Source organism: Haliaeetus albicilla, chromosome 11 (genome assembly GCF_947461875.1).
Source record: "Haliaeetus albicilla chromosome 11, bHalAlb1.1, whole genome shotgun sequence".
NCBI lineage: Eukaryota > Metazoa > Chordata > Aves > Accipitriformes > Accipitridae > Haliaeetus > Haliaeetus albicilla.
In genome coordinates this window covers 36,748,202-36,775,842 of record NC_091493.1, presented here as the reverse complement: position 1 = coordinate 36,775,842, position 27,641 = coordinate 36,748,202, and the positions used below count along the sequence as shown (strand labels likewise).

At 39.0% G+C, this 27,641-nt stretch overlaps 2 protein-coding genes and 1 long non-coding RNA gene across 7 annotated transcripts; 2 read left to right on the top strand and 1 right to left on the bottom strand.

Annotated features, from left to right (window-relative positions):
- Nucleotides 1-481: 481 nt before the first annotated feature.
- LOC104311432 (disintegrin and metalloproteinase domain-containing protein 9) lies at nt 482-20,244 on the bottom strand. Its single transcript, XM_069797167.1, has 22 exons — nt 20,093-20,244; nt 17,252-17,349; nt 16,241-16,317; nt 15,544-15,622; nt 14,478-14,554; nt 12,714-12,930; nt 12,134-12,199; nt 11,980-12,051; nt 11,115-11,287; nt 10,536-10,620; nt 9,284-9,405; nt 8,220-8,391; nt 7,188-7,277; nt 6,460-6,655; nt 6,229-6,334; nt 5,857-6,031; nt 5,365-5,445; nt 4,702-4,807; nt 3,727-3,859; nt 2,349-2,412; nt 1,676-1,728; nt 482-1,310 (listed from the first exon to the last, which is right to left on the bottom strand). The coding sequence occupies exons 1-22, from the start codon at nt 20,160-20,162 to the stop codon at nt 1,232-1,234; spliced, it is 2,391 nt and encodes a 796-aa protein (XP_069653268.1). The 5' UTR covers nt 20,163-20,244; the 3' UTR covers nt 482-1,231.
- Nucleotides 919-21,260, top strand: LOC138687805 (uncharacterized). Of its 4 annotated transcripts, none has more exons than XR_011326942.1 (4): nt 982-1,115; nt 5,873-6,062; nt 12,529-12,705; nt 19,961-21,260. It is a non-coding gene; the product is annotated as an uncharacterized lncRNA (long non-coding RNA). The 4 variants fall into 4 exon arrangements; XR_011326941.1 differs by having other exon boundaries at nt 19,197-21,260; XR_011326940.1 differs by lacking the exon at nt 19,961-21,260 and having other exon boundaries at nt 919-1,017; nt 12,529-12,715.
- Nucleotides 21,261-21,788: 528 nt separating this feature from the next.
- On the top strand, nt 21,789-27,124 carry C11H10orf88 (chromosome 11 C10orf88 homolog). Of its 2 annotated transcripts, XM_069797165.1 has the most exons (7): nt 21,789-22,028; nt 22,224-22,427; nt 23,452-23,524; nt 24,108-24,120; nt 24,208-24,314; nt 25,082-25,551; nt 26,564-27,124. In XM_069797165.1, exons 1-7 carry the CDS (start codon nt 21,871-21,873, stop codon nt 26,790-26,792), a joined length of 1,254 nt encoding a protein of 417 aa, XP_069653266.1. In that variant the 5' UTR covers nt 21,789-21,870; the 3' UTR covers nt 26,793-27,124. The 2 variants fall into 2 exon arrangements, with proteins under 2 accessions (XP_069653266.1, XP_069653265.1); XM_069797164.1 differs by having other exon boundaries at nt 21,791-22,028; nt 24,108-24,314.
- Nucleotides 27,125-27,641: the final 517 nt, after the last annotated feature.

Here is a 27,641-nt window from a genome sequence, read left to right as displayed (position 1 = left end):
AATTCAAGATTCTGAGGAATTAAGGAAGATGACACCTCTTCAGAGGACGCTCCTTGCCAGTGCGGGTTTTTGCCTGCAATATATTTTGGGTTCTTTTGTCCATCTCTTTGGTGAAATGGCCATCTAGGGGATTACAAATACTTTCTTGGTGAGGCCACTCCATAATTTATTCACCCTTTTTGCTAGTTCATATTCCCAAAGTTTGCATACAAGCAGGGTCAGTGTGTGATTACTCTCCGATGTACAGATCAATCAGTATCCAGAGCTTTGTTCTTGCCAGTGAGCTTTTCTCTGCGTGGCAGATTCTTTTCCAGTAGTTGCCATTTTGACAAACTATGTAACTTTATACATTTTCTCTTAAATTGGTACCGTTTTCTAATTGTCCCATTTAGAGTGACGAAAGCTATCGGTTGCTTTTGTAGTGGAATCAGTTTCTAGCAAAAATCACAAGCTGTAATAACCAGTAAACATTAAAACAATGTTAAGTTGTATAATGTATTTCCTGATACACCACATTTTCTATAACAGTAGAGATGGCTCATTTCTCTTAGACACATCATCTACAGAGTTTCTTTCCATTGCTAGTATCCCTATGTGTGGTTACTTTTCCAGACTACCTGAACTGGAAAGTAATGCGCAGCTAGTAGGTAATGAGAGGCAGGATCTGGATCCCAGCTTTGATAGGGTTGCACTGAAGGCAAGGCTCAGAGCGACGCATAGGAACTGTCCGTGAGCCTGGCATGCGGGGTACAGCCACATTCAGCCAGTGGCACACTGCTGAGGGGACGGTCCAGGAGGTAGGCAGACTGCAGACTTCCCAAGAGGTCAGTCTATATTCTCATTTTCACAGCTGCATATGACTAGAGGTGAATAAATTATGTCTGTAAATAACTGAATTTGCTTCTCTTTGGCCTGCAAGTAAGGCTGTTCTTCAGAAGAGTCCTCTTCTCTGATGCTGTTACAAATTTAATCTAACAAGAGTTGAACTTCAGGCTTCTGATTTAAAAAAACCAAGAGGTGAGGTAGAAGACGCACAAATACAGCCAGCAGCAATTAGCAAAATAATGGGATAACATCTGTGTTCAGTGCATCTTAGCACCAAGTCTTTTCCAGAGGTACATGCTTTCAGAAGGCATTTTGGCTGTGCAAGGAGAGGACTGGAGGATTGCAATCTTTAATTTTTTTCAGAGCAGTTATTTGTCAGAATTGATGAGGGTTCCCAAGAAACTTTTCAGATGGCTGGTCTCGGTGGGACTGTGGGTCTTTGAGGTCCTGAAGCAACTGCAGGGAGCTGGGTTTGTACTGGCTGCCTGAAGTGTGGAAAACACATTTTGTGAACTATTTCATGGCTTAAGACAACTGGTATTTCTAAACTGGTTCTTTACCGTTTTTAAACAGTTGCTAGCATTTATACATACATATAACTTTCTCTGCTCCTCCCTCTCCCTTTTCCTCTCCCTCTCCCTAGTAGCATTTACATGTCCCATTATGCTGTTTTCTATACAAGCAGTAAAACAGCATTTCTCCTTCAAGCATTTAATCTATTATATCTCATATGATGCTGCATGAAAAATCCTCCTAAGCAGGACATGAGGCATTAGGAACTTCGCTTACAATGATGCAGCAATGTAAACACAGCAAACATGAAGAAAAGAAGGTTTTAAATACTACAAACCTCGGGCCAGGAAAATGCGATATGGTAAAAAAATCAGGACTTGACGTGGCAGGCTGGAAAAGAAGTTACAGAAAATCAAGATGAAAAAACTCACAGATTTCAAAGTGTGGCTAAATATTCGGTATTAAGCTAGTGGTATTTTAGAACTCATTTTCATTTCCTGTGACATTCTTCGTATTCTCTTGCAACATTTTGTTTTGATAATTTTTATTTTATTTTATCAGAACCAGATCCACAGCTTGGCTAAGTAGCTTCTCTGGTATTTGGCCACAGAATTCAATCTTTGGCTGTTCTGCTAAGTAGCAGCCTGTTCCATCCCGTAGTACAGCCCGTGTTGACAGGGCAGGCAATAAAGCTCATACTTACCCATACAGAAATCCTGTCTAACACATTATAAATTATCATAGAAACGTTTAGGTTGGAAAAAACCTTTAAGATCATTGAGTCCAACCGTCAACCCAACGCTACCATGCCCAGTAAACCATGTCCTGAAGTGCCTCGTCTACATGTCTTTTGAACACCTATCTTAAATCTTTGAACACTTATACTTGGAAATTCAAACAGTTTTAACATATCAAAAAGCTACAAAGTCATCAGTAACTATATTAGAGAAGAGGCAGTGTATAATTTGGATTACTTAACGTGAAATAATGCAAGTATGCATCTATCTTACCTGATTATTTCTTGTGTTATGACTTGGTCTGTTGTTTTGCTTTGGTTGCTCCACATTGTTGTCCCTGAAATAAAAACCACATCCATCAGGCAAATCCCTGTTTGGTTTAACTACCTTCAGGGATGCAATGTTTTTCAAGGGACGAGGCTGTGAGAGACTGAAAGAGTTAATGTCTCAAACATTGTAGTGGGGCAAGTTCTGCTTAAAGATGAACTCTGCCCAGCAAGAAACCAAGGTGAAAAGCAGCTGCTGAGCACCCATGAGCACAGATATCAGCAACAGGCTGGGGAGGGTGTGCTGGGGGTGCTGCGCAGCTCCCTGTTCTGATAAGCTGTTCGGATACAAAGATCAAACAATGGTCACATCTGCAGGGAAGGGGAGGTTACTTACCAAAGGACCCCCAAGCCCACTGACCCATTTCCCAAAGGTTACACCTAATCAGCCTAATGAGTTCGAGTGCCTACCCGAAGGAGGGGCAAGGATGATAAAAGGGCACGAACTGAAGCACCAGGTGGGCAAGGCCACCAGAACTGGACCCCTCAGCTGACAGGAGCAATGCTGGACCCAGGACCATTGAAATCTTTTTCTTTCCCTTTTTCTCTCTCTGTCTTATTCTCTCTTTCCTTTTCCACAATCCCTACACCTCATCCCTTTAAGACATAAACCTGTTGACCAAGTCTGGGACTAGGAGTGGATCCAGCCGCCCCCAGGCTCCTCTCTGAGAAGTAGTCTAGAAAGCAAGGGGGTCTGCTCTGAATCTCCTGACCCAACGGGAGGGAACTTATTCCCTGAACTGATGTATATGGTTACCCCAGGTTACATGGTTTACTGAGGTAATTTCATGCCAGTTCCTGTTGTGAGAGACCCCACAACCTACTGTTACACCTCTCAAGTTCAGGCTGCTTCTGCCATGAATAAAATGTTCAACTGATCATTTGGTGTGGTTTCACCTTAATTTAGCCCGAGGGAATTCCGAATTCAACAGGACTCCCTGGTCTGTCCAGCCCGGGGCCGTGACAGAGGCTACAGCTCAAAGATCTGGATTCTGTTTCTGACTCTGCTCCTTTCTGGTCTTGGCAAATAATTTCAATGTGCTATGCCCCTGTGTCCATGCAATACAGTTATCAATAACAATTAGGAAAGTGCGATGTATTTTGGGAAAAAATGCTTGAGAACTGACAACTGGAGTATGTGGATTAAACTACCTAATAGCAGGGTACTGGCTATTAAACTACCTACTAATACTATTAGCAGGGAAGTCTTTTTCTTTTAGGAGGTATGGAATTTTTTGAATAAATAAAGAATCTACCTGGCTTGCTAAAATAATCTGGAGCATGCTCTCAAGTGTTGAAATACGCATTTGTAATAAGTACAATACCTGTGTTGTCTTCTACTTTTCCTGCAAAACTTTCTTCTTATTGCATCACGCTTAATTACTGCTAATACAGTAATGATTACTAGTGGCAACACAAGGAGGAAAAAAATAAGCAGACCATCCCGAAGTGATGTATCTAGAGAAAAAGAATTGAAATCATGTAAGAGAGTAATCTTGCTTAACCTCATATTAAAGCATTTTTTCTGCTAAAAACACCTTTCTGTTGTAAAAACTACAATCTTCAAATTATTATAGATTAAAACTAGTAACTCCACTGAAATTTGTAAAATGCTATGATCAGAAAAGTACGATTTGGCCTTATGTTTCTGCCTTACTCACCCCATGTTGTATGATATACGAACTTTTTCCTTTTCCATATATTTTTTCAAGAATTCTAAAGCAGACAAATTCATTTTTCATTTGCTTACTCACAAGTGATCTGCACATCTTCTTTGTCTTCCTAAGCTATTAATAAATACAAAACATTTGCATGGTCTCTCAGTGTGAAGGCCAGCAAAATCTACTCCATTTTCCTTTTGTAGAGTTTCATGGCTCTTACACAAGCCAACTGCTGCTTGCTGCATGCACCTTCTTAACCCCTCTTGTTGCTGTGAGACCCTTCCCATACATAAAGGCTGCAGGTTTCATTCTCAAGCTATAGTCTTCCTCTATGACATCCATTTTATCAGAACTCTGTTTTAAATACCTAAGTAAATATCTAAATATCTAACTATTTAAAAAATGTAACAGTAATTCTAAGCAACTAATGTATTGCTTTTTCTCTCGGACAAAACAGAGGTCAATTTCTCCCTTGGACCAACTTCCTTGATCTCTGTTTCTTCTTCAAGTCAGTCCATGATTAAGTGTCCCATGCAGTAGAAAAAAAAAAGTTGAAAAGAGGCTGAAAAAACCCCTGGTTTTAGTAGATTATTTTATCAGACACTGGGAGCAGAATGAAGGCCAGTTTCAGTAGCTTACCTATGTGAGCTGGACCACTGTCAACACTGCCGCCGTAGCCTGACCGGTCACAGAACGGAGGTGCCCATCTAGAATTGCAGTGGCAGTTACCATTGTTGTTGCACACCTACAGTAGGTACAACAGGGATTAGTCAAATGAACAACGCCTTTCTGGAAGTGGCCACTTGCATAGTATTGCATAGAATACATGAAGTATTAATTGGGAATAAGCTCTCCCCCTACATAACATCCCAAAATACTGAGTGATACTGATACCAGAAGTTCATCCTCTATAGAAGTTAACCTTTGTTTTGTTGTTTGCCTGCAGTAGAATACAGTACAAAGAACTTCTCAGTTTTACAATCTTTGGACTCCATTTTGATTTTTCATGGAGACATATATAAATCAGGAGTCACTAGACTCAAAGGATATTTTCCTTTTACAATTCAACAGCTCAGTAATATTAGAAAATTCCCTAGGGAAATTCAGAAGAAATGTTTTTAAATGTTAGTGCTAAGAGGTTTACAGTATACTGGCAACATAATTACAGATAAAAAAGCAGACTTAACTTTTAATACAGATCTGAAAAAAACAAAGCCATCTGGATGGTTATTGCTTTTATGCAGTGATTTTGTACCTATCTCTATCTTCTAGAAACAGGGCATGAAAACACCATCTACTCACCCCGTTATCATTACACTTCTGCTTTACATCACAGCTGTAGCCCAAATGACTTGCATCAACACATTGAAAATCTACACAGGCCTGGAAAAAGTAATTAGTGTCTTTCAAACACAAAACTTCAAAAAATACCATCCTTTTATAAATATACTATATAAATGTATATGTTTACAAGTCTACAGGTTTTACTTAAATGTTGAGAAAAAGGGATGATAGACTATTCAGTACTTCACAATTTTATAGCTGTATTTGTCTCAGGTTTTCTTAAGTCTGTGGATGCATTTTGATGGAGTCATTTGAATAACTGATAATGTAGTTAGAACTGATTTGTAGCATCCCAGTTTTTGAAGAACTAATTAATTGTTTGTACATGTATATGTCAAAAAGCAGATTTTTTATTATATTACAGCACACAAATAAGAGAGCTATGTAAAGCTTTTAAAAGTTAAAAACTTTCTAGAATATATTCTGTAATGCTGCTGTAATTCATCTTACCTTCTTTTCTCCACAGGCTGTTCCATCATGAACTTGAGCAGGATCAGGGACATCTGATCCTAAGTCAAAGTCAGAAGACCAGCATAAAACACCAGATGCGTTATTGACAACACTCCAGGCAGGAAGATTTTGAAGACTAACAGATGTGCACTGGAGCTTGCCACACAGACTATGCCTGTATTGAATGAATGACACTCAGAGACAAGGTGAACAGAAAAAAAACAGTATCAGTGCAAATATGCCATCCAGTCAAACTTTTTTGCTTGCATTTCAGGGAAATATTCTTTTAAATCTCATGCTGTAAGAGTTTGTAACAGAATATAGTTTTTACATTGCAGATTTTAGGATTAGTTTTATTTGCTGGTGACTTACTGAACGGGACATTTCTTGTACACTCCACCTCTCATTCCGCAGTTTCCAAACCTATCTCCTTTAATATTTGCTTTTTCAAAGCATACATCAGGTGCTTTTCGTGCCCCTGTACAAAAAATAGTGAATCTTAGTAAGCCACTACACTGTCTTAAAAATAGGAGAAAGAAAAAGAAAAATTGGAAATGTCTATTAGGAGACTACAAGTCTTTTTACATTAAATTATAAACATACCTTTTCCATATATAGATTCACATTGTGAGTCAAAACTCTGGCATACTCCATAGTAGCAATATGCCTTCATGTTGTCGCATGGATAACCATTCATGACATAAACGTCGTCTGGACAGTAGGCATTGCTTCCATTGCAGTATTCAGGTAGATCACAGAAATCCATTTTTGGTCTGCACTCTGCTCCTGCCACTTTAAACTAGAACCAGAGAGGAATGCCACCCTACTTTTATTTTGCAACAGCAGAAGTTCTAACACGAAACAATGACAACTGGGAACCTTCTGTGATTTTAAGGAAGACAAAAGAGTTTTTCAGATCAGTATCTAACAAATATCCAAAACTTCCCTCAATTTCATAAGGGTGTTGCTATCAAGTTTATGAGCTGAGCCTGCAGAGGACTTGGGTCGATCGTGCAAATGCACACACAAGTACAAATTAAAAAGCAGCCAACTATCATAGACTTTGGTGAAGCTTGGTGTTGCATAATGGAGATCACTACTACTGAGTCCCCTGACTGCTCATGCCTCCTACAAGGTATGACACAGAGATGACGTTCCATTTCTAAGCTACTGGCCAAGAGTTGTTAGACACAAATTCTCTGCTTACTGTCTCTACTGGTGAATGTAGTTTGATAATGTGAAAATATGTCAAGAGTACTATGACAGCTCTTTTCAAACATTAAAAATTACTCGTAAATAGTATCAATTTAGCTTAGTATAACATAGCCTACCTTGCAATTTTTGCAGCACAGTCCTTGAGCGCATTGCGATCCAGGTGTGAGTTTGCAGGTTGCAGCATCACAGCAAGGGTTAGTACATTCCTGAAGAACAACCATGGACAAGGGGACAAAGTGTTTTTACCTAGCTATATAGCAGGGAAGTACATCATCAAACCAAGTGCAGGGACGAACCAAACTTTAAATACACCATCTCTCTTGCATGTCCTGCGGGTGAAAGCCTTCTGCTCTAACAGAGACCAGCACACAGTTTTGCTGTATTTTTTTTACCAGAAGTCATCAGAAAGATACCTGTTTTGATGTGTTGTGGCACAAGGGTATAGGATAGGTTTACACTTTAAATGGACACTAAGAGAAGCAGAACACTTTGGTTTTTAAATAACACTTCTTATCACCCCTCATCTTATTTTTCCACTACACTAGCAGTTTGATGTAGAGAAATGTTGGTATCTTTTCATGACTTAGAAGAAGGCCTATACGATGGAACCTGAGTTTGCTGGCAGCCTTTCGATTTATTGGTGTCTTTTTTGAGACATCTTTATTTTCTAAAGAACGAGTCAATATATCCCATTATTTAAAGGACATTTTGGCAATGCAAATATGGCTAACAAAAGTAATTTCTCCCACAGGAGAAGTTTAAGGGTTACAATTAAGAAACCTGTAAGTGCTCTATAGAGGGGTAGTCTCTCTTCTGTAACAGAAATATCCATGTTGCTAAAACCAGCACAAAAACCAGTGGTGTTTCTACATACTCTGCACTGAAATGCTCTTCTTTCTTAGGCATTGGCTCAAAGTTCTGTGAAGTCCAGTAGCCCTTAACTGAGTTCATGTCAAAATCAAAGTATGATTTTAGGCTTTTTCTAAAATTTATCGTCATATTGTTTGCAAAAATGTAAATTTAAAAGGAAGACTCCTCAGGTATTAATGCAAATCAGGTATACCAAAAGGCCAGTGTTCTACAACAAATATAATATAATATAATATAATATAATATATACAAGTATCCAGTTGAATTTCATTCATTACCTGTGGTTTGCCACAGTCACATTCTTCATTGTTATCGACCACGTTATTACCACACACAGGTTCTTTGTAAATATTACTTGTTTTGGGTGGATTTCTAAGGCAGTTTCCTCCTCCATTTAGAATAAGGTTCTCAAAATCATCAGCACTGCAGGTGCTGAAATTCCTGGATCCACTGGAAAACATAATATTATTTTTTTATTATAAATATTTTGCTTACAGGAAAAAAACACAACTCAAGCCCTTAAAATATTGTCAATCTATAACAAATATTGTGTTTCATAATGCTAGGAGATCATGAGATACTTCATTTATACTTTATTTTGCATTAGAGTACAGTACTAGAAGTTAAAAATACTATGTATAACATAAATGCAAGTACTTTCAGAAGCCAAAGAGACAATCAGATTATCCATTCTGGTGTCCTATATAAAACAGGCCTTAGAAATTCCTTGTCTGTACTGAGTCTAAAAATGCTTGATTAAAAAAATACTTTCCAGAAAGACATTCACCTTAACTTGGAGTCCCTAAGAACTCAGGAATGCAGCTGCTTGTAATAGTTTTGTCCAGTGTTCAATTGCCCTGATTTATTAATACAAATGTGGATAGATAAAATAATATGATCTTTTTCTCTTAAGGGGAAGCCAAAGAACAAATGAACTGAAAGAAACATAAGCTGAGAGATTTTGTTTAAATTAACTGTTAAGAGAATTTGTGCAAAGGATGCATGTTTGCACAAACCCAGTGAATATATGTAAAGCATTCTCAGCAGGGTAAAAAAAACCAGCAACACACTATCATTAAAAAAAAAAAAAATTCAGAAAATCCAAATAAGTTTTTAGGAATGCTACAAATAAAGAATGACTCGATTGGAAAATAGATAACTTTTCAAATAAATTAAAATGATGTCAAGTCCTAAGTCAGTGAATTCACCTCTATGATTAAACTTTTCAAACAACTCCCCATTCACAACAGTTCTTCAAGATTCATGGGAGTTTCATAGGTTATAAGGCATAGTTACTGCAGATAGATAACAATTATTAAAATAAAATAACTGGAAATCTTACTTATCTGTGCTGTGCATAATATAGGATGCAGGACATCTTTTATCATCGTGTTTCATTCCGAGATTATGCCCCAATTCATGTGCAACTACTGTAGCATGACGTAACACATTGTTATGATTCAACTAATAAAGAGAATCAGTGTTAAATAAAAATTGTGAAACTAAAGAAAATACTGTGTTTCCACCTACTAATTTATTCAAGCCACAGAGCTCTCAGAGGCTATGAAGACAGAATACTAAGCTGTATTGCAAAGCAAAAGCAGCAAGAACAGACAGTTTGTCACTGTTTATTTTCAGGTAGGGCCAGATTCTGCTACTCTTTCTATTCCTTCTATTAGGATCATATTCTGAATAATAACAGTTGGCAGTTGGACTAGATGATCATTGTAGGTCCCTTCCAACTGGAATTATTCTATTCTATTCTAACACAGTTTATCAGTCATGACACTGATTTCAATGGAGTCTTCAATGACAAATGTACTATTAAAGAACAGACTCTGCTTTTAAGATTGCCCACAATGTTGTGGCATCCATATAGTAAGGACAGGAACCTCTGGACATACAGGTTCTGCCCCAAGGGTGAAGGAGAAGAAAATAGTTTCTTACTAATTTTGCCATATTTAAATTTTTTGCCTGTTTACAGCCTTATTGTGGGGAATTCCAGACACTTGAGAATATAGTGCTTTATGTTCACTTTCTATTCATGTAAAAAGTAAAAAAATACACATTATTTTGTAGCTGTATTCCCATCTTCAAAACACTGTGGTTATGAACTTTAATGGTATAAGGATGCACTTTTCTTATGCAACCTTTAGTTAGATGAATTAGAGAAGGTGATAAAAAAAATATTTCAGGACTAAATCAACCAAGTGGACTGGAATGTGATGAAAAGAGAAGAGAGAAATTAGAGAAATTTGGAAATACTTAAAAAAAAAAAAGTATAAAATATGCACAAGTCTTTACATAAGAAATCCCATGAAAGAAACCATACATCTCCAAGCCTAGTCTCCAAGACCAGGGTGACTTGACCAAATACGTCAGCAGAGTGCACATTATTTATTAGGATTTTCCAAAGGTACCTCTGGGGAAGCAATGTCTGACAATAGGAGTATCTACAACTCTGGATTTTGTAAATGCACAGGGGAAAGCCTTCAATTGTTCAGGTACCTCTTTGTCCCACTAGCAGCATATCTATGATAGTTTAGCAGCTCCTGTGCAAATTTCTTCCATTAACCACAACATTATGTACTTACAGTGCTGATTGACCCTCCCTGGACTTGTGAGCAGACAGTACCTACAAAGGCCATTCCAATGGATCCATCATAAGAGCCTCTCCCTCTGCAACAAAGCAGTTTGAAGGTGTTGTTGAAAGAGGGGCTGAAAGTTCACGATTTCTACTAAAAGACACTGATGAGTTTGAAACAAATATTGCAAGACAAAATTTGGTCTTCTTGAAGTCAAGAAGAAATTTATCACCATATCAGGGTTTCACCGTAATTAATAATGAATATCTGAATAACAGAGCTTGAAAATAGTGGTCAATCACCTAAGTTTGCTGTGTCAGTGCCTCTGAGTTCACAGAATCACAGAATGGTTGAGGTTGGAAGTGACCTCTGGAGGTCACCTGGTCCAAGCCCTCTGCTCAAGCAGAGCCACCTAGAGTTGATTAACTATAAAGAATTCATTGTAGTTTGTCATTTTGCCAGGTTAAAACAGTTTGGAAGTTGAGTGAATTTTACTCCAGTTATATTTTCATTCGTAGACAAACCCCAAATCATATGCATTAACAACACTGGCAGCATGCCTAGTTTTTCCACTGAATGAAAACTTACATTATGAGATGGCTAACATCATTTCGTGATCGTTTAAGAAGATCGTTCTGTCTCCAAGAAACAAATCTACTTAGTACATCTCCAGCTGAACCATCCATTACAGATATGTGGTTTGTGTCTGTCCAGATCTCTAATCCAACCAAAACAATCTGGATGTTTAATGCCCTATACATCTGAAAAAAACATAATGATAATTACTGTCCATCAGTCTGTTTCAACTGAATTATAAAAGATTACATCACTAGTACTGAGTAAACAATAAGCTGAACATACTGAGACATAACTTTAGTTTCTTTGAAACGAAATATAAAATATTTGTCTTTATAAACTAAAATATAAAATATTTATAAATTATAAACTAAATAAATATATTTATAATATAAAACTAAATAAGGAAAGAATGTATGAATGAAGACAATCTACTTCCCGAAGGCACCTAAACACATCTTTCAGTTGGAGAAGTTGGAAAGACCATGTTCATTCATTTCCTTAGCTAATTGTCTTGAGGAGAAACTGGGAGCAGATGATCAGAGAGCTTATGGAATTGTTCAGAGCGCTGACAGTTTGCTTAATAAAAACCCACAACATGTGAAATACTCTTCCTAGAAACGTAAAACGTACTGGAGACCTCATGTTCCTGTAGCAGTCAAAGCCCGGGAGCACACAGAAATGGTTTAAAAAAAATCTTGCATCTCCCACCCTGCTTGCACCTCTAAAAGACTTGTGCATAGGTTCATGCTGTGCCTTAAATGTGTTACAAATTTTTGTATAACTTCCAAATACAGTTTCAGAACTGCATTAGCCATTCTTTTGAAAACTATGATAAAGTAGAAACTACTGAATCTAGGCAACTTATCAGACCTACCCCATCAACATAATTAATCAGCTCAACGGTTTCCTTTTGCACTGCAGCAGGATCAGATTTCTTCAGCAAAAACTGTAAAATACCGTATGAAAATGTCAGAGAAAAAAATTCAATGAAGTAATAAAATGTATTTAGCATTGGATGGTATCATTACCCTGTTGTTATCCACAACCATAAATAATTCCACATAGCTTTTCTGTGGCAGGACAGCTCGCCGCTTCTGCAAATTAGAAAGCACATTAAGTTAACATAATAATTAATGACTGCAAGGTTTTTTACTTATCTTTCTCATGTTTTTCATTTCATGTGTTTATAAAGCAATGATGCAGTTTTTAACGTGGTCTCAAAAGTCAATTTGCCTTAGATTTCCAAATAAATATCTGTATGTCAGTAATTCACATCTGGTCAGACACTGGGATGCATGAGCTGAAAGGCAGCTTTGTGCCTTTCATGTCATACCCATGACTGTCTTGGGCAGTACTCTGCTCTTCTGCTAAAGGATTGCTTCAAGCTATGTTAAATTCCCATTGTGCTGTTCTTCTGTTTCAGGGTTTCCTTAGCAGTACTGCCACCAGTTTGGGGTCCATGAAAACAAAGGCAATACAGAAGTGGCCTGCCAGGCCAAACCCACCTGCAATGACACCATGCCAAAGCAAGAGCTCTGGAGACCCTTGGCTGCTGGAACAGGCTGAGGAGAAGGCTTGGACTCAAGAGAGAAACAGAAAGGTGTTTACCCTCAAAAGCTTTTCCCTGCTAGGGGTACTCTTTGATAAAAATGGGTATTTCACCGACTGCTTCACAAACATCTCGTGATGAAGGCTGCCATTCAGCACACCACATCGGAAGGGGATGTCCTGCATATCTTCTAACGGGTAAAATACGTGTTCAGATGTGCTGGATGTGTTGAGCGGCTCTATTCCATACCATTTGCCACCAATGTAGAGAATTCCTCTAATAATCATAAAAGAATGAAAAATTATTCCACAATTTTCCCCTCATGGTTATGACTAAGTGAGTGAATGACAGCTGGATACTTAAAAACTAGAACTGTTCATACCATTATGTTGAAATAAATTAATTATGTTAAACTATCTTAATGTAGGGGGTAAGTTCAAATGCCCAACAGGATCTCAAAAGACAAAACAGAACTTACTTGAAGTGCTTGATTGTACACAAGTGTGGGCTCCTTGAATCAGTTAGCAGGAAAGCCAAATTGTTATTAAATGAGTCTGGATAGTGGGTACAGAGCTGATGCAAAGGGTCTCTCTTAGTCCTTATCTCTACTCTCACTCCTAGCTCCATGCAGCTAAAGTAATCTAGCATTTTAGCAAAAGATACCTTCTAAGACAGAAAGAGAGGCTAAAAGCAATCACCAGGGTGTTTATGAGGACAACAGCAGTATTGCACTGCTGAGTACAGCTAAGTAGAAAGATTTTGCATTTGTCCATGGCTCAGAAACACCTACCACGTGCCCATTTGCTGTACCAGAACCTTTCAGAAGCTATTATCTTGTTCTCCAGAATCTCAAAACTATATTTAGAACAGGAAGTCTCTAGTTAATACCTTGTGAAAGAAGATCCTCAAAAATGTGAGTAAAAGGTAACCAAAGGATTTGAGTCTGCGTAAGTTTGCAGACAGCCAAAATGAAATATCTGTTCTGCTTAGGGAGATCCAGCATTACCTGAAATACCAGTATGTTGACAATTTTATTCTTCATTTAAAGGAATGCCAGGAAATGTCATTATTTATTGTGAGTGGCATCTCACTGTGATGCTATACATGAAAGATATCTGGGTGAACTTTATCCCATTTGCCTCCTCATGCTTGTCAAAAATCCATCAAACTGAACAAGGCTACTACAACCAACAAGTGTATCCAAAGTCCAGCTAAAGAGCCAAGCTCAGTGAACACAGGGAAGCATGGGTATACTCTAAGCACATTCTGAATATCTGCACAATTTGTTGTGCGTGGCATCTCATTTTGCCAACTCACATGGACTGATTCCACAGGGAGAAACCCCCATCTTTTACGCATTAATCTGGCCCATTTATGTTTCTCAAATAAATGTAATTTTCTTGTATTTGAAACACAAAAAATTGTTTCAAATTTGGTCAAAACTTTTTCCACAGAAATGGTTTTTCTTTTGAAACCTGCCCATTCATAAGACAGAATTGTTTGCAGGAAGTGTGTTAAGTTTAGCAAAAGCTTCATCAGCATTTCTTCTAGAGAGGTACTGCTGGTCAAGACATTCACATCAAGTAATAGAGGCCTCAGTTCATGCCTGTGTTCTGCCTATATTTGGATTATGCTTTCTCTCATGTTATCTTTTTCTGTGAAGGAATTTTGGCAAAGGGGAAAAAAGTGGTAGTTGAGGGAAGATATAAAACCTCTGAAGAGTTTCAGCTTCATCAATAGGTGAAATATAAAAAAAATTTGCAAGATAGGATGGTGTGTACTGCACAATGAATTACCGTGAAGTGAAAAGCAAGAGGTAATACCTAAGGCCATCGCATGTGCTAAGAGCAAGCATCGAGTCAGCAATCTCTTCAATAGTGCCATGATAATAACAGTGTGTCTGAAATGCAACAAAACCACATAATTAATGACAAAATAAGGTTGTTGCCTTCAAATGAAAACTTACTTTCTAACCAGCCTTTTTATTTGCATGACTTTAAGGCTGGCTGTTACAAATTTACAGAGTTCCCTATTCTAAAAGTAATCCCAGCCTTCTTGGAGTAAAATATTACTTGACATGAGTACCTACAATAGCATTTGGTCCCTTGGTTCTAGGAAACAACCAGCTTTTTAGTTTAACCTATCACCATCCTTTAAAAAAATCTTTTCATCTACATTGCTCATCCTGTTCTTAAACAGACTCCTCTCAAAGGCTGATCTGAGAAGATCTCCCATGCAGTTTCCCATAAGACTTAATTGCTCCCAATTAAGTCTCACTGAGCTTACATGCAGTTTAAAGTTGACATTAAATTCAAAAGTATTTGTAAGGCTTGTTTGATACAGGACCTAAAAACTATAGAGCTTTGATGCTGCAATTGTACCTTTAATTGCATACTATGCAAAGGTGACCTAATCAGGTAGCTCAAATTCAGTCTTGGCATAATCTCCTGGCATCTCCTTTCACACCTTGGAAAACAGTGACGCTGTATCACTGTAAACAGCCCACTCCCTCAAAAGACATAGGACCTTATGTTTTGTATCAGTGGTAACTGTTAAACAGAAATGCTACAAACGTGAAAACTCACAAAAGCCTCTTTCCCAGCAAATATATTTTTCTTCTGTAGATACTTTATGAGCATCACTTGCATTTTCCCTTCCATTGCCAAAAATGTAACCAATTTTCACTGTCCTATTATAGAGATACGAAAACACCCAGAATTAACAGTTGTGCATTCGCTTTTGCTTTGAAAATACATTTAGATGCATACACACCCTTGTTGTCATCCTTAGTTCTATCAAATTCTTAATATGGCCTTCAATCCATAAAGCTTGGCTTCCATGGTTTGAGGAAACTCTGACACAAAAGGGGAATTTTATTATATACGATACCTTGTTTTTTGATTGTGTTGCCTTCAGTTCCCCATTTTTCCCATATGTATATAGCATAAAGTCTTCGCTAACAAGCTTTCTGGAAACAAAAATAAACTACTGCTCTTTTAACAGTCTAGAAAGCAAGAAATAAGTCAAGAATCCTAGTAAGTACTACATTCTGTTAGCAGCACACTCATGCTAAATTACTATTAAAATCCATGGACACAAAACAAAATACCTTAAAATGAGCTGCATTATTTGGAAAATAAGTTATTTTGAAATATTTTAACTAAAATTTCCATAGAGTAGGATCTGAGCAGACTATGTTGCATCAGGGCCTAGACTATTACAGGCTCAGGAATGAGGAACAACAGTAACAAATTTCTTCAAATACAACATGGCTAACAACCCTCCCCCTGCTAATAAAAAGCTAATGCTGAACTGAATTCTAATTTTTCATAAGGATTTTCTGAAAAGTCTTGTGCTGCTAATAAAAAACCTAATCAAAATAAATTGCTTCACAACTAGAAAAAATATTATTCCCTTCTATTTGCAAGCTAGTACCATAACAGAGATGCTATTTAACAGTCATTTTGTAATTACTACTATCTGCCATGTAAGTGGTTTCTTCTGAATTTTCTCAGCATATAAATACTTGTCTATATGCAACTAACTCCCAAGATGGTATGATTCCTTAGAACACTCTAGCACATACTTATTTTTCTTCAGTTTTAGGAGATACGTTCCATTTCTGGTTTTAACTGAGTAAGAAAGATTGTCATCTGAATGCTCCTGAAAACAGAACAAAGGATGTTACTTAATTAGGTGATTTTCTACTTGGTTGTGTCAGTTCCATGTTTTGTTTGAGAAGAGAGGTCCAACTACTATGTATGTTTTGAGTATCTACCAAAACACAGATTTCTAACCCTCATGCCTTCTAGATTTCCAAGTCTCAGCAGCACGGTCTACATTCTTTCCTATGGAAAGTTTAAATGCTATTAATCTATACATTTTCATGTAGAAGACAGAAGGGCACAGCCCTTGTATGCACTTTGCCCAACCACCACATCATGTTTGGTGACACTCCTTATGTAAATCATTGGCAGCCGGACGAATGACTCACAGATTCTTCCTTAATCGGTTTGCACAAAGATGACTAATGCTATTTCAGTAACAGTTACTTCAGTAATTGAACTTGATATCTAGGACAAAGGTAAGTTACTGCAGAACTTTAGAATTAAGGCTTAGATTTTTTAACTCAGGCATTTAACCTGTGCGACTCTGTGGGACCATTTCTACAAAGTGAGCATCAGCTCTTTAGGTGCTACGTGGTTGAAATCCTCTGGTTATCCAAAGACCAGGTACAACGAGCAAAAGAACATATAGAGCATGGATGTTAGTTCAAGTTCGAGTTCAGCATCTAATCTGACTCAGAGGAAATGGAAATATTCTTCATGTTCCTTTTCATTTCTGTATTACAAGGCTGTTAACAGGACTGGAAGTTTGAAAGGTGCTAACTTAGAGTGCAATCACAGACCTTTGTGGGAACAAATTTACTAAAAACTAGTTGAAAACACTAAGAATCTGAAGAGATAGTGTGGGGTGCAATTCTTCACAAAAATAATCTATATATACCATAGACTCTGTGCATTTATGTGTGTGTAATATAGGACAGTATTGTGAAAAACAGCAACATCAGAAGAAAAAAACAGATAGAATAACAAACCTCATGAAAAAATGGGTGATGTTTCTCTCTGCCCGTCAGACTTTGAGGAATAATTATTTCTAATGTAGAAAGTCTGGATGTCTGTTCAGAAGATACACCTAAAAAAAAGTTTGAAATTTCTAAAGAATCAGAAAGGGTAAGTAAGACATTATGTTGGCATCTGCACAGTGGTGATTGCTGAAAGACCATTCTGATCTATCCATAAATGGAGAAAGACCTGACTGCCCATGCTCAGTTTGGTCTGTTCTGTCTCTGCCAGAGCTCTTGGATTATGCTGGGAAAATCGCAGAAATCAACATTTTCATTCATGGCTAAGTTACTCTGCATTTCTGAGTGTTTAAACCAAATATATGTGGCCTCATTCTCTGCAGAAATGCTGTTTTGACTGTACTCAAGGTTAATGACTACATCACCCCAAACACAACTGATGTAACGTGCTGCAAACTGCAAATTTGAGCAAAAGTTTTCTTAAACGGGCTATCCAAAACTGACTGGCAATCTTGGCTTTAACTCTTGGTCTTAGTTACTTACATTATAAACTAGGATAATAGCTCAAATTTTTCTCATTCCTTCATTAGGCAATATCAAACCAAATTAATTATTCTTTGGAAAAAAAAATCCCTCAACCAGTATGACAGTAACATGATAGAGAATCCCAAGAACAAGAAAAATAAAAAAAAAATATCCTTTCCTGTATTCAGTGCGTACTTTGATAGTGATGAAGAAATAGTTTAGGAATGGTCAAACTGATTTAAAAAAAGTAACTTCAGATTAAAGCTGGGGTTTTCTGGAGCACACAAAGAAAAACTATCAAATGATTTAAACACAATCTTAATTCTCACATATTCTGGATTATTAACTTGGTAATTTTGTCGATAATTTTTGAAACATTTTTTCTTCTTTTAACCTGATGTACCACAGAAAATTTATGCAGCTACCTTCTCTGCCCACCCACCTGTCCCCTCACAGTAATTTTTGAAGTAGCTGGCCAGTTAAAATCAACTGTGCAAGAGATGCTAACATCTCAAATGGAATTAAGGTCCTTCAAGCTTTGTGAAATCACCTCAGTGGTGCCAGGAAGACTGTGCTGATCTGTAAATCTACAGCAAGAGTCTCTAGGAGTGACTGATGGACCTATAGTACAATTATTTCAAATGGTGGATCCAACTTTGCCAGGATGTTTCAGAACTTTGCTAGGCAGAGAATTGGAGAATATTGTATCTCCAGAAGAATAAATTCAGTCCTTAAATACTCTGGGGAATGTTTTTACTGTTACAGAGCCATTTGCTGTGGGCTCGCCTTCTAGCTACTGTTAGGTCCTGCACTTGCTGATCTTCTCCCTTTTGCTTGTGTCTCTACTTCCTCCTGTCCTTTCCTTGATTAAATCAACTCCCCCTTTAGCCCTCTCCTTCCATTTAAATCCCTTTACTCATATTCCTTTCTCCATTGCCCTGAATGAGGAATACTTACAGTTGTCCTCTGGATATAATTCTGCCACCTGCTGCGTGTATAATCTTGGCTCACCAGGCTTGCCTCCTGCCATTGCCTAATGCTGCATTTTGTTCATTCCAGCAACAGTTAAACCTTTGCAAAAGGTCTGTAGCCTTTTACGTTATATCAGAACCATCTCCAGAACATCATGCTAATGCAGGAAGCTACAAATAAGAAGTCTGCTGAGTATCTGGTTTCAAGTAAGCAGTTTTGTAAGGACAAAAACAACCACCAGTGACTTTTTTAAAAATTGTGTGAACTTGAATTCATCTTCCTCTTTCTTGTCTGCTCCTCAGTCTGGTTTGAGTGTTGACTCTGATCAACAGAGACTCAACCATTGCTTTTAAACAGGTTACAGAATCAACTATAACACGGGTTTTAACAATGAAAGTGGTTTCTTCCTTCTTAAATTGTTCTCTCGTAAGGAAACAAAGAGATTTCTTCTCATTTATAGTAGCACAAGGTCAGCCTCAGCCTCCCACATGTCTGTGAAAGGACTTCATAATTGCAAAGAAGACACAGAATCACCCATCCAAAGCAAGGAGGAGGATTCTTCAGTGTAATGATGATCTCTACCTGTTAGATAACATCAGGATTTTTAAAAGCTAGTTGCAGGTAGCATATGTTTACCATTAAAGACTGCCATTGCAATCAAAATATAGGAGTTGCTATTAGCAAACAGGTTTGCAGACAAATACCAGCACTCAATATTTATTTCTGACTTTGCTCTTAATCTTCAATAATTTTATTATCTAAATTACAAAATCCATTCTGTTTCATGAGTTAAGTGTATGTTGAACTAACAGTGGAAATGCAGTTCTAACAATTTCAATTTTGACACCTGAAAGCAGGAAACCATCTTTAATGCAAGTCATAAAAATATCACTTTCTAAGAAATATTTCAGGTGTTAAATCTAAACTTAAAATCTGAAGCCAAATCGTAAATGGAAATGAGCTAATGAAGAACTAAAACAAAACTGTAGGAATTTCCTTCACATTACCAAAGATCAAAATCTTTTTCTCCAGTCTTTACTGTCGATGAGAGTGACAGTAACTGCAGTTGTCATAACCAGTGTCCGGTAAAGATGATGTATTTACATACCTACTACATCCTGGAGAAAAAAAAAACCCAACCACAAATAGTTCAGCTATAAAAAGCTTCAATCTGTAATCTTTTCCAGACACCTTTTTGTTGAACAAGATTTTGTCAATTGGCAGGTCAGCTAAAGCCTAATACCTGGGGAGACCAGTGACTCGATTTGAAAGGAGTGTATAATTACAATCAGGACCAGAGAGTACAAGAAGACTTGGAGAAACTTTCTAAATACATAACAAAAACTGAAAGCTTACCTTTTATCCAAGAGGGTTTTCCAGTTAAAGTTAGTCCAAAAGTGAACAAAAATAGGCTGTGTTTTAACATGACTAGATTTCCTGGAGAAACTACTACAGTATCCGAGCAGACACCTGTACTTGGCTTTTAGCTGCTCTACACAGGTGAACTAGAAGAACGAGAACCGTCTGCTCTGAAGGTAAACAACAGAAAAAGCACTCCGATACTACATCTGTGCTAAGGAAACGGGAAGTAAAATGTAATCCATTAGGCTTGCAAAGAAACTGGTTAGACAGCTTAACGCAAATAAAAAGCAGCACATTCTTAAGTGCTGATTGGAGAAAGCGCCAACCCATGCCAGGATCAAACTGGTTTATTCTAAAGGATTTTGATACCATGGTGAGATCATAAGAGATTAGAAACATAAAATATTGCTACCAGTGGATACAATGTTTAGAATGTTTATACTGGCTATTGTCAGCTCAGTAAAAACCTCTAGTATAAAACAATCTACTCTTTGAAATTTCAGCTTGTTGTTTTCCATTTTTTTCATCCTTAAAAATATAAAAAATACAATGCATACAAACACATGGAAGCCCCACGAACACATGGAAATCCCCAAAACAGGGATTTTACCCCATCCCTTCTATATGAATTATCCTCACCAAAAGTCTGCAATTTTGTGCAGCTCATTGTTCTTCCAGCATCCGAGTAACCTCCTGAGGCATCATGCAATCATATTGTCACCAAAAGCAGAAAATAAACGCTTCTAAAGCTGGATGAATTAGCAATGCATTTCAGAAGTATCAAGCACATTTAGAAACTAAAAAAGGAGACTGAGACGACGGTTGTCGTGCTAAAACATTTACATTAATTAATTTTAATTAATTCATTAATTAAAACAGAGCAAATCCATTTTTCCGTTGCTAGTAAATCACATAAAACAATGGCTTAAGTGGCAAAAAGCAGGGATGCCGACCGCATTTGTAATACCAGCTTGTAGAAAGCCTGTTCAAGTCCGTCTTTTGTATTTTTCGCAAACCTAACTAACGTTCCTCGGCCGAGTGCCGAGTGGAAGAACTCGATATCCGCGTTCCCTGGGTTTACGCCTGTACCGCAGTGTCAGGGGCAGCTTTCCCCGACTCCAGAAGCCGGCATCCTACTGAAAATTAAATGAACCCAATCTTTTATTTATAATCTCTCTGCCATACGCGTGCAACTCGGAAGGGAGAATTCCGTCGCTCCGAATTCCGCTCTTTTATCAAGTGCCGTAGCACTGCCAAGCTTTTAAGGCTTCTCCACCTCCGCGAGAGCGCGTTATTTTATTAGAAAAAGGACTAATGCCGGCATTCCCCCACAGCGCGGGTGTTACTTCAAACGCGTGGCCGCTCCCCTCCCTGTCGGCCTTTGCTCCCCTCCCTGTCGGCCTTTGCTCCCCTCCCTGTCGGCCTTTACCCCCCGTGGGCGGGACGCGGGGTGGGCTGGGGGATCCCCTCAGCCCCCACACCCGCCGCCACCACCACCCCGGAGGAGCCGAGGCGGTGCAGAGCCCTCTGCTCCTAGATGGCGGGCTCCGGGCATGGCGGAGGGACGCCCGTTTGACCCGACCCGTCCCCGCCGCACTTCCCCGGTACCCCAGGAGACCTTCCCGCCATCCCAACCGCGCATGCGCGGAGCTCCCGAGCCACCCCACCCCCCCGCCGCCTTGCGCAGGCGCACTCCGCCCGGCGGCCGCCGGGGAGGGTTCCTGTCAGGGTGTCGGCCGCTGTCGCCGCTCGGTTCCGTCCGCGGCGTTGCGATGGCGAGCGGCTGCGCGGCGGAGGAGGCGGCCGCCGCCATCGCTGCCGCCGACCCGTGCTGTGTGGCGGCGGGGTGCTCCTGGCCCTGCGCGCCGCCGGACGGCCTGGCCCGGGCGCTCTGCCTGCGGCGAGACGCGGGCGGCGGCGGTGAGGCCAGGTGAGGGCGGTGGCGGCCGAGGGGACCCTCCGCCGCCCCCGGGGGGCCGCGCCGCTCCGCTGGCTCTTCTCCTCAGGCGGCTGCCGTCAAGGGGGCGGCGTGAGGGGGTGCCGGGCCGGGCTGGGCCTGGGTGGTGGGGTGGGAGCGGGCCTGGAGAGACAACGCGGCCGTGGCGCTTTCCCCCCCCCCCCGCAGTACCGAGGCCGTCGTCGTGGAGAGGCGGACGGGCGGCGGGAGCGAGGCGCCCTGCGAGCTGCATCTGGAGTGCCGGCCCGCCGGCGCCGGGGAGATGGTCTCCGTCGGTATCCTGAGCGAGGCCCGGAACATGGAGGTCTACGTGGGCGAGGAGTACTGCGGGACCGGCCGGGGAGAGAGCCTGGGCGCTGCCCGGTCCCCGGGGTGAGTGGCGGCCTCTGGCCGCGGCCCTGGCGGGCACCGGGGGGTGCCTGCAGCAGCGGGAGGCGGCCGTCGACCTGGGGGGGTTGCTCCTGGGTCCCTAACAGCGTCTGGCCCTTCTCTGACTGGCAACGTCGTTCTCCGCCTGTGTATCTGTAAGGTGCTCCTACTAGTAAAGACCTGATGTCTGCACCACGAAAGCCACCCGGTTTGGTCTTTCTGGAAGGTCTCTGCAAACCTGGTGAACGGGCACAGGCACTGCGGGCGCCTGGGATAACCCTGGTGTTCTCCTCACAGTTACGGGTGGCTTGCACGAATGCTGCCTCTTTGATAAAGATAAAAGGCTGCAGTTACGCTAGTTACCTTTTTGTTCTTCTGTAATTAGCGAAACGTTCAATTCAGTAAGTTATAAAGTGCCACTCTGAAATTCTGTTGGGTAAGACTACAGAAGGAGTTAGGGCAGGTGCAACATTTCTGTATCGTTTAATCTTTCTGGACAACAGATCTGCTCATCTCTTCAGCAGATCTATTTTAGCTGATCTTTACAAAAGACCTCTTGTCTATTTGATATGTAGTCATCTCGCACTTTTAAGAACAAGAGAGAAAATAAAAAAATCAAAGAAGGATTTCTTTTCCCCTTCAATGTTTCCTTCCATGCTTTGCCAGGGGAATTAAAGCAATGTCTTCTCTTTTGTTTTTAAGTCGTTACATGCCACATCTGCTGCTTAATTAGCTAAATAAAAATGGCCGACTCAGAGCCTCAGGGAAGATGTGTGAATAATGTACTGAACCTCAAAAGCTTCCCTAGTAGATAATGTACGTACACATACAAATCCTTTTTTACATACATATCTGATAAGATTCTATACAAGTTGCATAGAAGCATTAAAACTGCTATACCACATTAGAAATATGTTCCAGCCAGTCTTGTTTCTTATCTAAATATTTAATGATACACAGTATTTCTACTAAAGAAAAAAGTACTTTATTTAGTGATGTCACAGCTCGTTTATTTTATTTTTTCTAGCGAAACTGAAAAGGTTACTTTGTACAAAAAGTACCTTAAGTTTGAATGCCCTGCAGCCTCCTGTAGAATTAAGGTAGGGAGTTGAACAGAATTGTTTTATTTTTCTTTGTCTTTTTAATCACTTAATGGACTAAATTGCATTGCTCTTACTCAAATTATTGTTTTTATACACTTCATTACTTCATATAATCACTTAAAAATCTGTTAGGTAGTACTTTGTCTTGACAGAGTTGTCCTTTTAAATTTGTATCACAGTTTTCTCATGAAGACTTGATATTTATATGAGAGAGACAATACAGTCTTAGAGGAAAAAAACTTCATAAACCAGATAAACTGCAGATAATCAACAGTTGCTATGTAATTAGAACTGTTAACTCTGATGCGGTTAAACAACCTTATGAAAATCTGTATGGCCACTGCTCTTAAGTGGTTAGAAGATCAAGGCCTGGTTTATCTTTGAGTCATGCAGACACTTCTGTTACAGTCAGAATTTTTCAAAGAGTAATAGCAAGGAGAAATCGGCTTAATTTCCCTGGAAAAGAGTTCAGCATTGTTTTTCCCAAGACTCAAAGAATAATGCATTGTCCCATACATACAAAGAAAACATGAAACTATTTTTTTCCTAACCAAAATACTTTTTCTCCTTCTTGCAATAGCTGCTCTCCATTGGTGAGAAACAAAGAGTACTCATCAGTAAAATAATTGTACAAGTGAAAGCAGTGTCTGCAAAACTAGCAACTGATTTTCCTTCACTAGGCTCAAGCATAGATCTAGACAGAGTGCAAACTATAATGGAGTCTATGGGATCTAAGTTGTCTCCAGGTGCTCAGCAACTCATGGACATGGTCCGATGTCAGCAGAAAGTAAGTCACTCTGCTTTTCCATAAACATAAATGGTACTGATCTGTGACCGTACCTTCTGTAATGGTTAAGATGATTTGATGAAGAAGATTTTTTGTTTTATTTTTTTTTTAACGCACTTGGCTTTCTGCCAATTTAATCCTGGTTTAACTATTGCCACCCTTAAATGAGTGCAGTGAATAAAGATCGTGTACTCAGGGAATCACTGTGCATACATCAAGTCCAGAGTTAAAAACTGTGTCATCATCATTTTAAACTTCACTGCCACCCTGCTCTCCTTTTGTTTGTTTCCATTGTCGCTGCTTGTCAAGGATAGTGGGCATGTTCACTGTAACGTCTGGGGTGTAGGTTAGATGGGCCGGTTTGTCTCCTTTATGGTTGTTAAAAGGCTGTCACCTTCAACTAAAGGGAACGTGCTCTTACAGAGTTTATTTGATTTAGATTCTAGTCCTGCAAAGTAGGCTATTTCAGCAGAATCCTGAATCCATCTGATGTTAAAAATGTTCTGTCCTGGGGACATAGCATGGTAAAAATGAAGTCAGTAAAACTGTTTTGTTACTTAGAAACTGACAAGATACTTAATGCATAATATGTACAGGGAAAATATTTTCCTATGCTTTTTCCTAAGAATAGAATTCAGAACTACTTGTAAAATCTTTACATCACAGTAGTAGAATGCTGAGTTCTAAAGTATCTATTGCTATTATTGTATAATTTCAAGTATATTTTAATACTTAAATATTAATCGTATTGTTTTTCTTTCCATTAGAACAGTTTACCTCTTGGAGACAAACTTAATTGGATCTTTGGGAAAAATTCAGACTTTGGAGGTGACCATGCAATAGATGGATTGCGCAGTGCAGCTATTCAGACATTGCTAGATCAATCAGCCAGTGAACCTTTGCCTGTTAAAAAGCAGTTAACAAGTGAAACAATATATGAAGACGTAAAAATAAGTCATGATCTGAACACACAGGTACCCGAAAGAGGGAATACTTTTGATTCTGACAGACTTACTACCCAGCAAAATACAGTTGACCTCAGAAATGATTTTAAAGTCATGGGATCTTTGCGTATGCAGGAACAAGTGAGCGAAACCCCAAATGTAGCTAATCCACAGGTGCTTCTTCCTTTTCTTCAAAACTTATGTAGTCAGGTAAATCGTCTTCGGCTAAAAGATGGCGATAGGCATTTTGGTAAAAATGCAGTGACTAAAGAGGAAGGCATTCAGTGTGTTGGGTAAGTTAAGTTTGGTAAACTTATTAAAGTAGTAGTTTGACTATTTATTGACAAGTTTAAAAAATAAACAAGATCATCATGTAAGCATTTTATTCTCATTAACAGTAATTGTGAATCTTAAAATATGTGGTTTTGAAGGCTGTGTGGCGATGAACATGATTACAATTAATTTTTCAGATGACTTGCTTGAATATAGGAGATTTTTCAGAAGAAATCGCATCATTTGTTACTAAATTGTTTGTGTCTTTTTTGCCTCCATTTCACATTTTATGATTTAAAAAAAAGTCTGGTCTTTCTGCAATTTCATATACGTTTAGTTTGTCTTTCTTGTCTGTTCCTACATTTTCATTTTGACTACTTCTACCTCCTGATTCTTATCTCTTCTTTTTTTCACACTGTGCACCATGATCTTTCTGCTGTATTCAGTGTATCTCATCCCACCCATCTTTCCTGTCCCTCCTCATTTGTTGGCGTTTACAGTGCAAACTTCATAGTAGTAGAGCACCCAGTTTGATACCTAAGGAGCAATAGTGGAAATGGCGAGATGTAGGAATTGGGGTTCTAACAAAGCCTGAATATCTCCAGCTCCTGGGAAAGTGCAGTATTTTTAAAGAATGCAGATGCAAAAATAAAGAATTGCATAGTTTGTATAACTCTTGAAAGACTTTAGCTGAGAAGAATAAAGTCTGCCATACTGACAGAATTTGAACTCTGTATACTGTTGAGTTGCATGGATTTTGTCATACATAAATAAGCTGTCTGAGCCTTTGAAAAAATCGGGTTGAAAGAAGATGGCTATACACCCTAGCATGTTTCTAAAAAAACTCCTGAGATTTAATGTGGCAGGTGGGCAAGGTATTTTACTTGTGCTAAAAACCTAATACCTTCTGAAGTTTGTTGTCTAATAAATGAGATTTTAAATTGAAAAGAAGTTCAAGTGCCCAGATCTCTGTCATGCTCCTTGCCATTAAGAAATAGGTTATACTTATTCTTATATTTGCTCTTTTCACAGGGTAGAACAACAGCCTATTTGCTCCTATTTGGAAAAGATTATCTCAAAAAATATGGATCTGATGGAGAAAAAACTAATGGACTATATTGATCGCCAAATCCAGGCTCTTCAGACTCATATAGATAACAAAATGGTTCTCTTAATGGACTTGGTTCAGAACTCAAAGCCAAACAAAATTTCACAAGCGCACTATGATTCTAACGAAGGGTTCTCTAATGGAGAGAGATAGATGTATATAGATATAGGACTTCAGTGTAAGTACTTTAAGAGCAATTATACTTTACAAAGCTTAGTATTTATGGAGTTATAACTGTAAAGAACCTCAGTGTTGTTGACTTGCATTTTGTTACTGTAATTCTATCCACTATTGTACACATTTGTTAGTTTTATGAAAGTTCTTAAGAATGTGTGGGTTTTTTCCTAAATATAAGAATTTTGTATGCCCTTTGTGGCTTATTTATTTAAAGAGCATTGTTCAAAGCCGTATGAAACAGTTTCCCAGTTTCAGTTCGAACAATGGAGAAGTACTCTAAATAAACTGAGTTACAGCTTATCTTTTTACCTACGTGTAATCAGTTCACTTTTTTGTTGTCTTGATTTTTTTTGTGTGTGTGTAACATGTTACCAGTAGAACAGAATGTAGTTTCTTTGTGCTTTTAGTTTATTTTAACGGCACTCCTGTGAAGATGTTTATTACTCCATCTCTAAGAGGAAGGGTAGTACTGGCATTACCTAACTTAGACTGTTTAAGGAGTCAGGTTTAGAAAGACAGGCTAACTTGAGCCCCAGCCTGGGTTCTTTGAAAGCCTTGCTGGCTGTACAGGCACTAAGTTAGGAATCTAGGCTCCTCAAGTGATGCCTAAAACAAGACTGTCATTATACTTTTTCCCTCCTTAGTTAATTGAGCCATGCAGGAACAACTGAAATGAATGTATACTTGCAGACTTCTATTTATCCGTGTTTCATTATCCTAAGAAATGTAAGTACTTCATTCATGGTTCCTCTCAAGGGGATTTTTTTTGCCAGATAGAATGTGCTGGGGTAGGTAGGATCTGCTGCATTTCACCAACCTTAGGCC